Source organism: Sylvia atricapilla, chromosome 1 (genome assembly GCF_009819655.1).
Source record: "Sylvia atricapilla isolate bSylAtr1 chromosome 1, bSylAtr1.pri, whole genome shotgun sequence".
Taxonomy (NCBI): domain Eukaryota; kingdom Metazoa; phylum Chordata; class Aves; order Passeriformes; family Sylviidae; genus Sylvia; species Sylvia atricapilla.
Window position 1 is genome coordinate 61317376 of NC_089140.1, and position 16830 is coordinate 61334205.

The following is a 16830-nucleotide window of genomic DNA, read 5'->3' on the forward strand; positions in this document are numbered from 1 at the left end:
GCCTTCTGTACATCTTGTCATACATCAGAGCAGAAGGGAAAAGAGAACACTTGTATGTACTCTGCCTGACTCCACACTCCTCAGCAGAACTAGTGTTCTGAAAGAAGTTATACAACTACCTTTTGTTGTAGTCTAAATATGGATCTAAGATCTTATTTTACCACCTTTTTTTCTTCCTCTCAATTAAGTCTGGTCTTAAGAAAAACAAGGATGACAACTTGAACAAGGGAACTAATGGGTGATCTCTGTAAAGAGAGAAGGAGCATGTGAAGATCATCTCTAGTCAGGGAATTATCCAGTTCAGTTAATCCAAACATAACTGTTAATAGTTGAGGTGGAACCAACTCCAGGCACTTCTCATATCTTCACTTCAGCATTTGTATTTCTCTACTTGGAAAAAAACCCCAAACATCTTTTAGGTAAAAACCCCAAACAGAATCATTTCCCACACCCTCCCATAATTGGTATCCAGGTGACAGAGAAAGTGTCACACCTTTTGTGTGCCCTGACTTTGCAAGTCTCCCCAAATTAGCACAGTACTGTTGCACAGAGCTCTGCAGCAAAGTAATACAGAAATATCTCAGCATTTTTTGTGATCTGCTGAGTACCCCCAGTTTCTAAAGCAGCAACTTGCCAGAAATAGATGGTCCTGAAGGAACCTCAAAGTCAGGAATTCAACCTCATTTGTACTAGTAGATGGCTAGTGAAAAAACCACATGGGATTTATTAGATACAATTCATCTTGGTACAGTGGGGAAAAAAATAAAAACAACTGGTCAAAAGAAAATTTAAAGCAAATATTTCAACAGGTTTTGTTAAGACTCCTTGTTGGAAAAAAAAATTTTGTGTCCACAAAAATTTACCATGAATTGCCTAAATTGCACAGCTGGGGATAGGGCACCCTTCAAGTGCCTCTTTTAAACTTATTTCTTCTTGGTGTAAACACTAACTCTTCTAACATGCATCTTGTAGTAAAACAAAAGGAGGAAGAACACAGAAATCTGCTCTAAGCATCTTAGATTTTTTTTAGTATCTGAAGCACAAATAAAACTATTACTCAATTCAGTGTAACTTGTTTTTGCAATTGGGAATTTGATCTTTTTCAAGAATGACAGTCAAGAAGAATAATACAAAAAATATCCAAACACTGAGACTCTTCAATAACATCAACAGATAAAGAAATAACAGAGATAATGTAAATTATCTAAAAATATAAATATCTTGTAAGCTAACAGGTTAAAAATTCACAGCTTATTTGAACTTTAGCATAAATATCAGAATTGAAGAGCTTCTTTTTTTCTTTCCCATATAAATAAGCCATATACAGAAAGATATTTTCCCACACAAAACATTCAAAATAATACTAATTATCTTGAAACATGGTACATTGGCTTTTATGCCATCTATTAAGCATGGTCTTAATATTCTACTTTCCATTAAGTATTTGCCAGGATTTTTTTTAAAGTACCTTTACTTCAGTGACTTTGCTCTTAAATTCCATACTGATGATCACAGTTTAAATACTCTGTTCCTCCTTATTTTTCAAATCTTACATGTTCAAATTCATACATGTAAATGAGATTATCATAAACACATGCCTTGCATACTTGATAGGTAATGCAAAATATTGTTTTTTTTAAAGCCCATATATCTTGTCCATGGAAAAAACTTTTTCCAATAACACTCCCTCTAGGTCAAGTCTAAGAACAAATTCAATCACAAAACATTTCCCAAATCTGATCTTTATTTTTGTATCTCCCTTAACACATTTCCCTCTCAGGTCTCAAAAAACAAAATTACACCTTGACCTGAAAGGGCACAAGAGACACTTCAGTCAGTCCCTTTGACAAAATGTTTTCATTTTTGGTGACATTTAACACGTCATAGTGATGCCAGCAAAATAATTTGGTTGTATTGTTAGGCAACTAAAAGTTACCTGATTCTGCTGATGAGCAGTAAAGGCATGAGCACTTAGCTTTAAACACTTATGTTGCATAACACTTTAAAAAATAGGCCACTAAACCACCCAGAACTAAGAGTACATAAAAGCCCAGGCATTTCTCATACTAACATTCAGCAAGACAGTATTTTTGGAAAACAATGGATTCTCTAGAGCTTGTCTTGTTTTTCTAGTTTGGGGTTTTTTTTATGTGAAAAGTTGGGACTAAAGGCAACACAATATCAATTGTAAGTTTGACATAGGAGCTTATTTCTCAGTCTTTAATGTAATCTGAGAAATGAATAAAGTGTTTCTCAGTATTTTTGCCATATTTCCCTTAGGAAATACGTATGTGGGTGTTAAGAGAAGGGACGCAGATGAATGCTCTGCTCAACAGGGAGGAATTAATCTCCAACCTCAGAGAGCATACTCATGTCAGAATTACGGATATATGAAATTGCAAGCAAATTCTAAACGATCTCTTCTCAGACAGACTACAAAATGCAGCTTGTTGTGTGATCCAAAACCACTTCTGGAAGTAAGCCTCTGCCAGAGAGGGAGGCAGGAAGTCTCCTTACGACAGTCTTGTGCTAACCTGTTATCAGGTTCCAGGATGTTAAAGCTGTCTCATCTTCTGAACCAGCCTCCAAAATAATCAGGAAAGTGGCACTGAAAGGAATGACCTAAAAGTGCAGGAAGCTATATATCATAGTTACACAAGGCAAAATCAAGCTTGGTTCCTCCACCCCCCCACTCTTAGCCTTTCCCCAAGTAGTTTAAGTTGACAACTGAGGCTTGTGTTAAACTCTGGTGATCTTCCTCTTGGGTTTAAACAGTCACAGAGCTGCGCAGTGTGGGAAGCCACCTAGTGACGGAGAAGCACAAAAATGCCTGGAGCTGCCCAAAGTTTTAACGAGATGACGCAGTTGGAGCATGTGATTGCTGCTGTTTTTCTCACTGACTTGCAAGTTGTGTGGTACACTAGAGTTTAGAGAATTGCACAGTGATTTCTGGCAAGTTTTATGAGTCTTACTAAGTCTCGTAAATGAACTGTGAAATAGCAAATTTTCTCAAGACAAGATGTACAAGAGCAAAAGGAATAATATCAAAATGTATAAGGGGAAGGTCTGATGCAAATTCTAAACTCACGGTGGCACTCTGCAGAAAAAGTTCAAATTCGTGAAGCTGGAAGGAAATAACCTAAGGGAGGCAAATGGGCAAAAATGGAAACAATCAAAACGATTTTCTTCTAACTCGATGCAGAAGTAATTCAGCAGACTTGAAAGAGGTAGTTTTCATGACCCAGAAAAAACAGCTGTAGAATTTACATGTAGCTAACCAGCATTTTTTAAAAAATGAGAGCTCACAAAATAGCATGAACACAAAACACCGAACAGAAAGATTTCCAGGCCAGTAGTGCTCAGTGTATACAAACAATGTCATAATGATTTCTGCCTATGGCAAAGAACTTCACCAACATGTACCTTCTGACTCCACTGAAAACCTTCACTCTGTGAGAACTGCATATCACAGAATTATGAGAAGAGCCAAGTGGACAACGCAGATTTAGATGTCAGTTTACTTTGACATCACCAAACAGCACCACTGAAGCAACAGTGCAAAAAATCCATCATCATAACAACAGGGAAATTAAAAATATGCGTTCCATTACATTCCAATACAGGCAGACTTAGAATACAGTATGAAATTGCTAGTGTATGTCATTCTGAATAGCAAAATAAAGCCAAAGAAACAACTATTTACAGGAATAATTCTTAGGTGTCATATGTCAGCAAACTTAATGAAAGACTGGCCAAGCATTTTTTGGAAAGAAGAAGATGCATGCTGTTCATTGAACACATGCCTCTCCTAGAGCCATTTTAACAACGTTAAACAACAGCAACAAAAAATACAACCTGAGAAAGGAATATGAGGTTTTGGGTCATATCACAAATGATGTCACAACTGCAGGTATTTAATGTACTAATGAGAAAAGTCCTCTAAAGACTCTTTGAACTCTGTATTTTTTTTTTCCTCTCAAAATTACTCTTGGCAGAGGATCATGCTCTAATCCGTACAGGGAAAGTAAAGAAGCCCAGTTCAGGATTACTTTGTCATTGAAAAAGACAGCATGACATCAGAGAAATTCAGATCCTACAGCTAAGGGGTTTCACAAGTGCTGTACTTGAAATCCCAGGGATAGAACCGAAATTCAAAGAAGTGAGTTCAAGCAGTGAAGATTAAAAATGAGAAAGTAGCATCGTAAAGAGAGTAATGGTGGCAGAAATCACAAAGGGATGTACAAACCTAAAATCCAACAGTATTAAAGCATAAGAGAAAAAGATATTTCTTATATGCAAATACTTAGTGAAAAGTTTATATGCTAATTACACATTTAATGCAACAAGCTTTTTGTGTATAGACATCTTCCTTTTTGTGAGGGATTATCTTGAAATCAAGACCATCTTCCTTTCAAGATCAGCATGGTGGCAGACATTTACTCCAGAGGGATCTGCAAAACAACTACATCACATTCACTATTCATCAAAGTAATTTTGTATAATACAGACCAACACAAATGGCAGAAATACCATGGGCAAGAGGGGGAGAAACTGAAGATATCAACAGCTTCCACCTTCCCAGCAGCAGCAAGGAATTTATGATATTAAACTCCAGACAGGCCCACAAAGATGACCAGGTCTGATACTTCTGTGCAATGAGGAGGACCACAAGTCCCTCCACCAAGAGAGAGAGAAAGGGTTACCTCCTCCTCCTCCTGCCTTCAGCTGTTGATTTCCATGAGGAACTAACCACTTTAAGTTGCACCAGCAGATGGAGGTTTTGGTGCTGAAGGAGGTGCAAGTCCACCCCACAAAACGAGCTGCATAAGACAGAAACCAAGCTGTTCAGGAGAGAGAAAACTGTCCTCTCCTGGCCCCATCCACCTCCTTTTTTTCCTGCTTTCTTAAATGACCTGTCTGCTCGTGCTGCTGAAGGAAACTACCTTGCAAAACACCACTTTTCGGCACGAGGAAGCACAGGTGAGCAGGGACGTTCTCAGCAATGGGGACACAGGAACAAGACAGAGACACAGAACAGAAATGACTACAAGCACAACAGCTGCTAAGATCAGAATGTGAGCCACACTGATACATCACATCTTTATGATAAACAACACAATTTTCCCAAGTTTTCAGTGAAATTGCTACCATGAAGCACCCAGTGATTTCGTAGCACTTTATGTAGCAGACTATTATATATAATTTTACATTCCTTCAACAAATGTAATTGTAATAATTGCAAGAAATTAGTATTAAAAAGAGAAATCTTTCAGACTGCCATCAATATGCTATTTAAATATCTAATTAAGAAATAATGACCTTAGATGTGAGTTACAGTAAGTTGCAGTGGAAAGAGACCCTGGGCAAAAAAGGAGATTGTTAAGACTTTCTGTTGTAACAACTGGTTTTCCTTTTCCCTCAGTTCCAGCAATGTGGTTTCTGCAAGTTTTGGACCCCTAGATTTTCAGATTTTATTATTAAAATTAAAATGCCTAGATACACACAACTATGTCATCCATAATTTTCATTGGAAATTGTTTTGTGAATTGTGCCAAAACAGAACAGATTGATATCTGTTACATGCACATTTGAAATACCTGCTTGGTAGATAGCATAGCGAAAATCTAAATATATGAACATACAAATACTGATCAAAATACAAACAAAAAAGCCTGATGCAGAGGTTTCCTTCCAAAAACATATACCCTACCTCTCTAGACTTTCTACTTTTCTTGTTTTGGAGGGTAACTGACACGATAGGCTCTAGCAAGTCATCAGTGTTTGAGTTAAACAGTTATGAAAAGTGCCTATTTAAATATTATAAGGTTAGGTAGGGCCAAAATAATTCTATATAGCTTCATATTTCCTGGGGAGTTCACTCTAAGTGTTTACCTTGAACTCCACCAGAAGCAAATACGTGTTCATGTAATATATAATTATATACTAACTGTATTATTGTAATCCAAAGAAATACTATTTGGTCTCTCCAAGCATAATACTGAATGCAAATCAAAACATGTTTCCATCTTGTATTCTAAAAATCAAAATCTTCTTTTGACTTTAGCATCACTTACAGGAATACCTTAAAAAGTAAAACATTAAAATATGGAAAATGTGTATGCTATTAGTAAACAAACTAAATCAGGTAGATTGAAGACATAAAATTCATCCTTGTAAGTACTCAGTCAAAGATTTTTGCAAAATATGAGCAGATTTGTAATTCAGACTCACTATTCATTCAAAATGAGGAGAGCAATATTTTAGAGGGCAACTTGAAAACACTGTGCCGTAGCTGGATAGATAAAAATATACAAGTAGTTGCCAAAACCACAAGTCTATCACTGTCAAACAGTAGGTGATCCAATTTTCCACATACCAGAAAGATTTTCATTTTCCATCTCTCTCTATATTTTCATCTGGAGATAACTTTGTACTAAGGAATAGATTTCAGTTCACAAGAGTAAACACAGACAGCCGAAGAAATAGCTGTTCTGCTGAACTGATGGGATTATTACTGAAGTATCCCATGAATTTCAGCACAGAAAGGCACATGCTCTCATACTGAAGCTACAACATCCTTATCTGAGAAATCAAAGATATTTTAATATGGTTTCAAGATGGTGACTGCAGAAAATTCATCCCTGTTACAAAGAAATCAGAGGTGATGTGAACACACAAAGCATTTTCAAAGGTGGACCCAGGTGTAGGTAACGTTTGCTTAATGCCACAAAAAGTAAGAAATCTATCTCAGACAGTTCAACTAGCCAAAAATCTGTACAGGCAACACAGGTCACTGCAATACCTCTGTGATGGATTTAACAGTCACAGTTAAGGCCTCTTTTTGTTTAACAAAGAGCAATTTATTACTGTGATTAGAAAAAAAATCTACTGGATGCCAGTAGATCTCTGTACTGCTTTGCTAAATATCCATTTTAAATCACTCTTTAAACTGGCTAGACCATATTCGAGCATAATTAGATGCATATTTCACCAACAAAAACCCACAGTGGCATCCTGAAGTGCTCCCAAGGACTTCAATATCTCTCAGTGGAGTATCTTAGGCTAGCAAGGAATAAATACTGTTCTGACTGGACTCCACACGTCTGTCAGTGTACTGGCATCGACTCAGAAGCAAAAATTGTCCCACCATCAGAGCAGGCAAATAGAGCCCTGTGCTTCTCTTTTTGATGTCTCTGTCGACATTCTCCTCATTTTTGGGATTATGACACTGGCCTCTTAGATACTGCCAGCTTGGGAAGCCTACTGGTATTTCTTTTCTTCAGACATCTCACGTAAGTGCAGCAATGAGATGGAATATGATCTCCTTTTAATCCCAAAAGCAGCCTGAAATAGGTGTTGATTCAATGAAGACTACCTGTAGCAAAATGAATCTATGAACACCACCAAAAACTTTCCAGACCTCTTACCAGAGTTATTTTACCCTTTTTTCACAACCCAGCACCTCACAGGTACCTAGTCAATAAACATCAGAAGTACGGAAGGAGAAAACCAGCTAATGCTGTGGAGTTTAAATCTGACAAAAGTCAACTGAATCAAATACTTCAGATAACAACATTAAAAAAAAATAGAGAGCTGAAAGCATTTCATTCACGTTTATGACTTTTTTTTTTTTTGGGGGGGGGGGGGGCACAATTATTAAAAAAAAAAACAAAAAAAACCACAAAATCAAAAATACCAAAACCCAAATTACCCACACTTTCACGGACATACAATTACAGGGTGTTTTGTACATTCAAACCCAAGCAAATGCTGAAATTAAATACACTGAAAAATTATTACATGATCTCATACAAATTAAAATGAAGCTCTTGAAGAAAATTCAATTCTCATATTCCTCAATATATAAACTGAAAAATTTGCTTACAACAGAAGATGATGAAAAAATAGAATTTGAACCTTTCACAATACATAACCAGGAAATATTCCTGCTTGGGAAAATCAGGATTCACAATAGTAAATCTTTAGCTTCTTTCTAATGCTGAATTTTTGGTCACCTGATTAATAAAACAAACTGAGATCTGTATGTAAAATCACTTTTTTATTATTATTATTATTCTGTCAGATTCAGATTCTTTGGCAGTTTGGAAACATTTTGAATGACCACCACTAGATAACATGACTTAAAACCTCCCTACAAAACTAGCAGGATGCATCATGCTTCTAAGCACTACTATGTGTGCTCACTCCAATTTTGCCAGCAAAGGTTGTCCCATGAGGAAAACAGCTGCAGTTCATCAACACAGGGTCCTAAGCTTGAAGTGTTATGCTTTAATTAGCATTTAAGACACAAAAGCAGATCTGAAAATCTTTTTGAGATAAATTAACATGTTGCTCTTCTCTAAGATGCAGCAGCACTGTGGAATAATCTAGTCTAATACACGCATTTACATTGCTGTGTTCCTTTTGGTTTTGAATTCCCTGTTCAGTGTATTTTAATTCTTCTCTAGCCTGTCATATGAGCAGTGTAATAAGTTGCCTGCTCCATTAGGAGAGGTTGTAACTTCAGAAAGAACACAGAAAGCACTTCAGCAGACCTCTGTGCAAATCCACCCACCAGTAAATCCTAGTGAATTTACTAGAATTCAGGTGATATTACCCTCTTCTCCAGCTTCCTAGGGCATCCAGAAAAAAGCACAAATAAAGTCATATTTGAATGTCTGGGAGTGGTAATAAAGGAGTTCAAGTCATACCAACAACAAAGATACATGAGTACTAGTCCAAGCTACTAAGCAGATACAGGATTAATTAATATGTGGAAAAACAAGTCTCAATCCCATTAAAGAGATGTCTAGGTGGCTACGTGGGTTATGAAACTGGCACTAATGAAGATGAGACCACAAGGAGAAAAAGATTTTTCCCTAGACCTAAATGAAGCTGTAACACAAAATGAATTTGAGAACATTTCTCTTTCTTACTTCAAACGAACAGAATAATCACATTAGGAGATTAGTTTAAAAATTTATGTCTTTTCTCCAAACAGCATTTAACATGCTTTTCTACTACTACCACCAACTGGATTTTTCCAGTAAGATGATGACCTGTACAATATATGCTTATGACATAAATAAAAGTGGAAGAGATTTAACCAAATGCCCTTAATTCAAAGCAGAAAATTATTTTGGAGTACAGGAACAAATCATTGTTTCTAGGTACAGATCTACTAATATCACTGCAGAGTACACTAAGATTAAGACAGCTATCTGAGCACTGTGACAATCCCTGGTTTTTAACTGCCTATTTTATAGAAAAAAAAAAAGAATAATTGATTTGAAAAATATTTCAAAGCATTTTCTAAACAATAACAGAGAAAGCAAACAATACAGGAAGAAAAGGTCACTTATTTCTTACAGGGAAATTACAGAGGCCAGTTTACAGCTTGTATGGGATACTGGGATGGTAAAGGACTTCTTATGTGTCTGCATATGGAAAAATGAAGAGTCACTAACACATCTTTGCGTGTCAGAGAAATGTGGTAAATCTCTTGTGCCTCCATTCCCGTAACTCACCATTAGTCTCTGCAAACATACTTGGAAACTCTGAAACATGTCACTCCTGGGACAGGAGCTTTTCTCTAGAGTCACAGTCTGTTGACAGAAACCACCAACTGTCATGGTAATTTAAACAAATAGGTTGGATTTCTCAATGACAAAACAACCAGCCTCAGGACAATCAAAATTAGTAGGAAAAAACTGTCCATTACTTAAAAAAAAAAAAACTAAGTAAAAGAAGTGCCAAACACTGAACAAGACACAGGTCTCTGTAAAGGCAGAGGAACACCTTTTTAGGTGCTGCTAAACAAACATGCCACTGTGTAAAACTTCTGAGCTGGCTCTCTACTGACAGAAGTAGCACCTGATCTTCATGGATGCTCCATACCAAGTGGGGTTTTGTTTTGGTTTAATTATTATTATTACAGACTACACAGTGTAGTGGAGACACAATATGTCTGTCCCTTGACAGGACAGATATGATCCATACAAACAGCTAAGGACACTCATGTACAGCAGCAGTATGGGTAAAACAAACACAGAGGTACATGTGCATATGTAGGTATGCATTTGTGCTTGGACAAGTACAGAAAAAGTCCACAGCTACTATACAAGGATAGAAGTCTTTGGGTCAGGAAAGTTTTTTCCTCCATTTCTCAGAGAAGAAGGAATCAATAAAAGAAGTCTCAAGTCAAAATTACTGAATTTGACACCATCTTGAGTTAAGAAACTAAGCCACAAATGTATGGGTGTGAGAGATGTCTTAACAATCGGCATTTCTGGAGACTCCGAAAAATTAAGTGGTCCTGTTGAACCCTCAGAAGAATAGTTCCAGCTGCCAAATGTCCATGTACATAAAGGAATTCATCCTAATGGAGAGGGAAAGGGGTTAATGGGAGCCATCGAAGACTCCAGTGCTTTGGGAAGAAGGGAATATACATGCTCCAATAAGCCTTTTCTTTCCCCACAGAATTACAGAACAGGATAAGGTTTCATTAAAAACCCAGCTGGAAATGGTAATTCAGCACCACCTGTCACAGCCCCGTGGGCAGCCCCAGGCCCTCGCTGACCTGCCCAGCCTCAGCTGCTGCCTCCACAGCCCACTGCACCAGCAGCCCCACTGAAGCTTCTGTTCCCAGACCTGGCTCAACCTTAAGCACCATGCCTGCCTCCAGTCCTGCACTCCTCTCCTCAGACCTGCGTTATCTGTACCCTTCTCAGGATATGGGTATGTCTCCACCTCAGATCCTTTTGATCCACACCGGAGCCCCTGGACAGACCCAGGCTGTGGGTGACCATTTCATCACCCAGGCACATGGTATGACTTTTAGGGCTGTCCTGTGCAGGGCTTAGAGTTGGACTCTTAAGACCCTTGTGGGTCCCCTCCAATGCAGCATATTCTGTGATTATGGGATTTTCCATGTCTGGGACTGCTCATGGGTCCCACTACTAGCCCCCAGCTTTGCAGTGCTGCTCAGGCCCCATGGCACCAGGTGTCCTGCTGGTGTGGGCACTGCCCATGCTGGTTACCCTCATGTCCCTTCTTGACCTCCCTCACGGAGAAGCCCTGGTCATGCTGCTCCCAAGTGCTATCATTTAACAGTATCAGACAAACAATAATACAAAAGAGGAGATCACTATCTTTAGCAAAGTATTTTTTCACTATTTTTAGACCACCTAGTCAGATCCAAACTCACCTCTTAATAAAGAGCACTGTACCAAAAATTAGTCTTTGAAGTTTTCTCCAGTCTCTACACAGAGAAAACTCAGGTCCAATGTGGTGTTGGTACTAAAAATTAACATAACCAGACTACTAAGGCAAAGCTGATAAAATTAGCACAGTCAAATCACAGTGACTAATAAATTCTGTGTTGTCTTGTTCTTCATTCATTACATTTTTATATTTTCAGAAACTGCTGAGACCTGCTGCCTTTTAAAGCTATGCCTTATTTTTCAAACCCGGAACAATTCACAAAAAAGTCACTACAATATACAGCTGGAGAGGCTGGGAAGGGGGAAGGGGAAGAGAAAGACAAGAAAACCCAAGAATCTGTATTTCTAGAGAGGAGAGTGGGCAATATAACAGCAAGAACTACTACACAATGTAATTTTTGGTTGTAAACTATCAGGTTCTAAAGGAAAGGGTTTCTGAGAGTAACTTTTTAGGAGATGTTAATAGTCTGCAGTTTGATCAATTTGGGAAGTAATTGTTTTTTCAAAATCCAGTAAAAAAATACATCTGTTCAAAATATATTAAACAAAAGTTTCAAATGGTGGCTACCCTCATCAGTCATCTAATGCTAAGTGTATAGACCCTACAGTACCCTTGTATTAACCTCTGTAATTAAACTAGTAATAATCTGGTATTTGAAATACAGTATTTCTAATTTTCTTATCTTAAATCCATTACTATACATCAAAAGACATGAACAAAACCATAGCTCAATTAGCTTACAACCTTGACATCATTTACAACTGGAAAGATATTGTAACTTATTAATGTAAAAGGAAAATTTTTACCATCTGAAAGTCAGACACAGCCAAATGTAAAAAAAATGGTTTTTATCATGAAATGGATTTTGATGGGCACAAACAAGATGTTCACTGGATAGAAAATAAAGTAAAGAATTTAGAACACTTGAAGTAACTACACTGAAGAGTTATATCCAGACTTCAAAATCCATGAACAAAAATGCAATTCAAAAAGGTATTATAATTCAGCAATATGACAAAATGTCACCCATACATTTATGAGAAGTCAGAGGAAGAAAAAATAACCACACTAAGCCTTGAACAGAAATTCTGACCTAAACAGCACACTAGGCTTCACAGAAACTATGAAGGTCACATTACTAAAAGACAATAAAGTAAGAAAGAAGATAGTATCAAAAATCCTCTATGAAATGTTTATGAATGCGCTAATCTAAACTCAGAAGTGAAATACACCACTTCTTTTTTTCATTCTAGGCAGTAAGTTCACACCTACCTGGGATGCCCAGAGCAATGCATTTTAAATTTAACCACCAGGGAAATTACTATGTTAGATTGAGAAGATGGGAAAATCAGAAGAGAACTTGTGTGATTTTTTTGTCCTGTTTTGTTTCTTCTTTTTAATAAATCAACAAATTGGAAGGATATCAACTGGCACTGATAAAAAGAAAGCAGCAAGGGAAGGAAGATTAAAATAGAATTCCTCATAGTAAGAGTACAGAACAGAAAAATGCTTGTAGCCTTATAGGGAAATGAGCATTCAGAATTGATTGACAGGAGAGAGTAGCTTGTTCAAACGAATCTAAGAATGAAATATATACATGACGACTCTTTACACACAAGTTAGATGAGCAAGACAGAAGTCACTATATCTAATTTAGCCATCAATCCATCTGGCCTGACAATCACGTCAGATGGATCTTAATGACGTTTACAGATCATAACAAGTTACTAACAAATATTCTGGAATGACCATTTTAAAAATAATAAAAAAAAAACAGAGGGAAAAAAAACCCTGTAAATTCTCTTCTCTTCTCGTAACCAAATAAACAAGGATTTATTTTCCAAAATTAATGTAATTTAAAATCTTAAACTACTTTAAAGTGGTCATCCTGCCTCCTTCTGTGAAGCTCAGGAGTAGTACACTATAACTACAGGAAGAGATAAAAGGAATTCCTCCACAGTACTAAATGTTTTGTAAGTTTGGAAGATTCTTACCCTGTATTGATGGAAATTATTTCTATCAGTGGATTCTTCCTAATCTTTGGCAAATCCAGGCGTGCTCCTCCTAAACGTTTTCCATTATCCTTTTTCTGACCCAGCAGTCTCACAGAATGACCTTCAAATTAAACAAAAAATGCAGTTATTACAAACAACAAGTCTCATCACAGTTGTTTTGATTTGCTCTTCTTCAGAAGTAGTGTTTATATTTCAAAGACTGAAAATGAGAATGAGATGTAATAATATATTTCCACCAGCTGGAGCATTTAAAAAGAGACACTGACAGGTAAAATAAATCGTCTTAAAATGAACAAATTATTTCATCCAATTATCTTTTCACACTTGCATTTTCTGTTTTATATGATTAAAACTATCTTAGCAGTCTCATTTTCAGATTCTCCAGCAAATAACAACATAGCAATAATGTTTAAATGAATTGTATGGCAGGATCAAAAATTTCATTCAAACCTAAATTAGTAGGTAATAAACAACTAAATACTTTTTAGCTTATATGGAGAACCAACACATTTCAAGGTTACCTGGCTGAGTAAATGTGAAAGTGCTGCAAAGCATATCCTCACATGTCCATGGCTAAGCTGACTACCAAGATTTGCACATATTCCTCCCACACCAGGACTACTGCAGGTCAGAAAACTGCCTCACGACTACTTTCCTGAATGGTAATTCTTCATGGAATTTTATCTGCTATTAATGGTAATATTCAGAGAGTAAACTACAAACAATTTCACCAATTGCCTACAACATCAGTCGTACAACGGCAACTCCTATATTTAAAGAGCACAAAGGACAGGGTTCGCTGATATTTGAAGCAAGAACTAACAATGAAGAATCAAAATAATGATGTGTATTATTGCATAAGGTAGTCTAAAGTGTTCCCAAGTTAAAACTGTAGGACTTGTGTCATTTACACCACAAAGCCTAGAATAGGCAGGTGAGAGACAGCAAGTGAAAGCTCACGGTAGATACCTGAAGAGAGCTGGAAAACAGCTCAAATTGGCAGGAAGAGAAAGCATCTGTTGAACTTGGAAAGCTCCCTGATGGTAAACCCTACAGCTTCAATCCACCAAATATTTCAGGAAAAAAAAAACTAACTCTAAAATAGGATGTGAGTAAAATGCAGGTGAGAGGAATGCGTGAAACCATAAAGTACAAGTTGAGCTACATCCAGCACAGCAAAGCCTATGACCAATTCAAATCAATTAAAAGCTGTGTTACACCAAAGCTCTTAACTTATGTTACCAACAGCTATTTGCAAAATTAATTTCTTGATCAGTCAAAGCCCTTCTTCACCACCTGTTTTGAGGAGTCATAAACTAATTTTTGAATAATGCGGCATTCACACTCTTAATTTATTTCCTTGATATGGCAACAACAGCTTGGAAAAAACCCAGCTAGTTCTAGAACAACTTCTTCCTCAAGTTTTTTAAAGACACATAAAAATTCTAAATCAAAAAGGTGATCTAATGAACAAGTGAGCAGGACTGACCTGATAGAATAAAGGTTAATACCAATAGGAGACATAATGGTTAGTACTGATAGAAGACATCATAATGTCAACAGGATAATGAAAGGCATTACTTCTGCAATTGCATTTGACAAAAATGTCATTACATCCTGTGGTCAATTTAGTAATATGGTGTTTGTGCTGCTAGCATTTGCTAAATCACTCACTTCTACCTTTTCCTTAGAATAACAGCAATATCCTTGTCTCACAATACCATCAGTTATTTTCTAATCTAATGCTTCATTGAGGAGCTGCAAGCATAGCACCATTTCACTTACTTGTATAGCAAAAGTGAGTGCCTTAAACCAGAAACAGAGAACATTCCTTTCTGTATTTCTTAATACTGTGGTTTATTTGGAATAAACCAGTTTATCCATTTTTTAAAATATTCAGCCACATTGCCATATTAAAGGTGTATTTGGATTTATGGCTGAAAATACAGTGAAACAATTCACAGTATTCTTGAAAAAAATCAGGCTTAACAACATCAAGTTACCCAAAAGTAAAAATTCACACTATTAGAATTGGGGTCAAACCACCATCCTTAAGTTTGAAAAACAAAATAAAAACAACAAACCACAAAATCAACCTGCCCCCCTTCCCCAGGTAATATCTCAGAGTGCAGAATCAGGGGGGCCTCATCTCCTCAGAACACTGACCCCCCCAAGGAGAAGCCATGCGAGTTACTGCTCTCTAACAGGAATTTAGCTCATGCTCTCCCTTTCTCATACTGAGAGCATTACTCAAACAGGCAACCACCCCCCAAAACACTCCACAAGATTAGGCCATTCTCCAGATAGAATACATCTTAGAGGGAGAACAAGACTGAGCTGCTTCTATTGTCAGAGACTCCCTTTATTCAGGAAAGAAATCCCAGATCTGTGACCATCTCCCATGTGATCCACTGAAAGCTAACACCCACCCCAACCCTGAGCTCAGGAAATCTGTGGCCTGGCAATCAAGATCTGTGGCCTGCAGCTTATTCTCACATAAAATACACTTCCCATATTCCTCCTGAATGATACTGAAGTTCGAATAAATATGAGCCTTGTAAGGCCTCTGGAGTACTCAAGAATAAAAACATGCCTGTACTTTTCAGTCCAGACACCAGAGGCTAAAAAATGCCTCTAGTGGGAGATGACTTTTAGCAGAGTGTTTAATGCTTCCAGAAAGCAAGCAGCACATGCACATCCAACTACTGTGACTTGTATGGCAGGCACACTTAATTATTTTTCTTAAGAAGAAAACCCCCTCAATTACAGTATTCGTGACCTTAAATCCTTTTTCCCCTATTCCATACAAGGACTATTTTGTTTCATTTTAAGTAATCACTAAAGCATCTGTTTACAGAATTGTTACTATTAATAAAACATAGCTTGATAAACACTGAATCATACTTTTTCACATGCTGAAAATCTCTTTTTTTCTTCATACTTATTTCAAGAAAACTTAAAAATAAATACTTCGCAATTTTCAACTAGGAAAAGGCTAAGTAACTTTTTTTAGATTGTCTAACCAGCATTATTAAGGCCAGACCAACATCAAGTTAAACAGAAAAAGTAGTAATTTTAAATCTCATTCATGACCTTCTATCAAAGCTTAGAATGGGACAAAACACTGCAATTAAGCTTTACTTCTAAAGCATTTTATCTGATTAAGTTACCTTCTCTCTGACTTTACAGGTTGCATAACTTACCTAAGCAAAGCAGGTGTCCCAACTTAAAAGGAGTCCTTCTTTTCATGTTTGTTTTGTTTCTTTCCTTTTTTTTGTTCTTTAAGTTTTGTACAACATTTTTGAAAACTGAATTAATCACAAGTCTACTACCATAATGATGAGGGCTCCATCTCAGATATCAAACAAACACCACTCCTTTTTTGAGGGCTCACTCTACAATGCAAGCTTTGAAACACAGCTTAAAGACAAACAGATCTAGTCAGGTTAGACAGGAAAGCCTAAACCATGGAGGCCTATTAACTGCTTCTGCTATAAAAATAACTTTTCTACTTCCACATAGTCTAGCAGCAGATAAAATTCCATTAAGAAAAAACAAAGCAAAACCTGAAAAAGTTAATTAGTGGTTTAGG

The 16830-nt window shown here is 36.9% G+C and overlaps 1 protein-coding gene across 2 annotated transcripts in view; it reads right to left on the reverse strand.

The window, feature by feature from the left end:
* The window catches only part of CDKAL1 (CDK5 regulatory subunit associated protein 1 like 1), a 379742-nt gene that overhangs the window by 223970 nt on the left and 138942 nt on the right, over window positions 1-16830 (reverse strand). For both annotated transcript variants that reach the window (XM_066323931.1, XM_066323939.1), the window contains exon 8: window positions 13218-13338. In XM_066323931.1, coding sequence (XP_066180028.1) covers window positions 13218-13338 — 121 coding nt within the window. The remainder of the gene's footprint in view (window positions 1-13217; window positions 13339-16830) is intronic.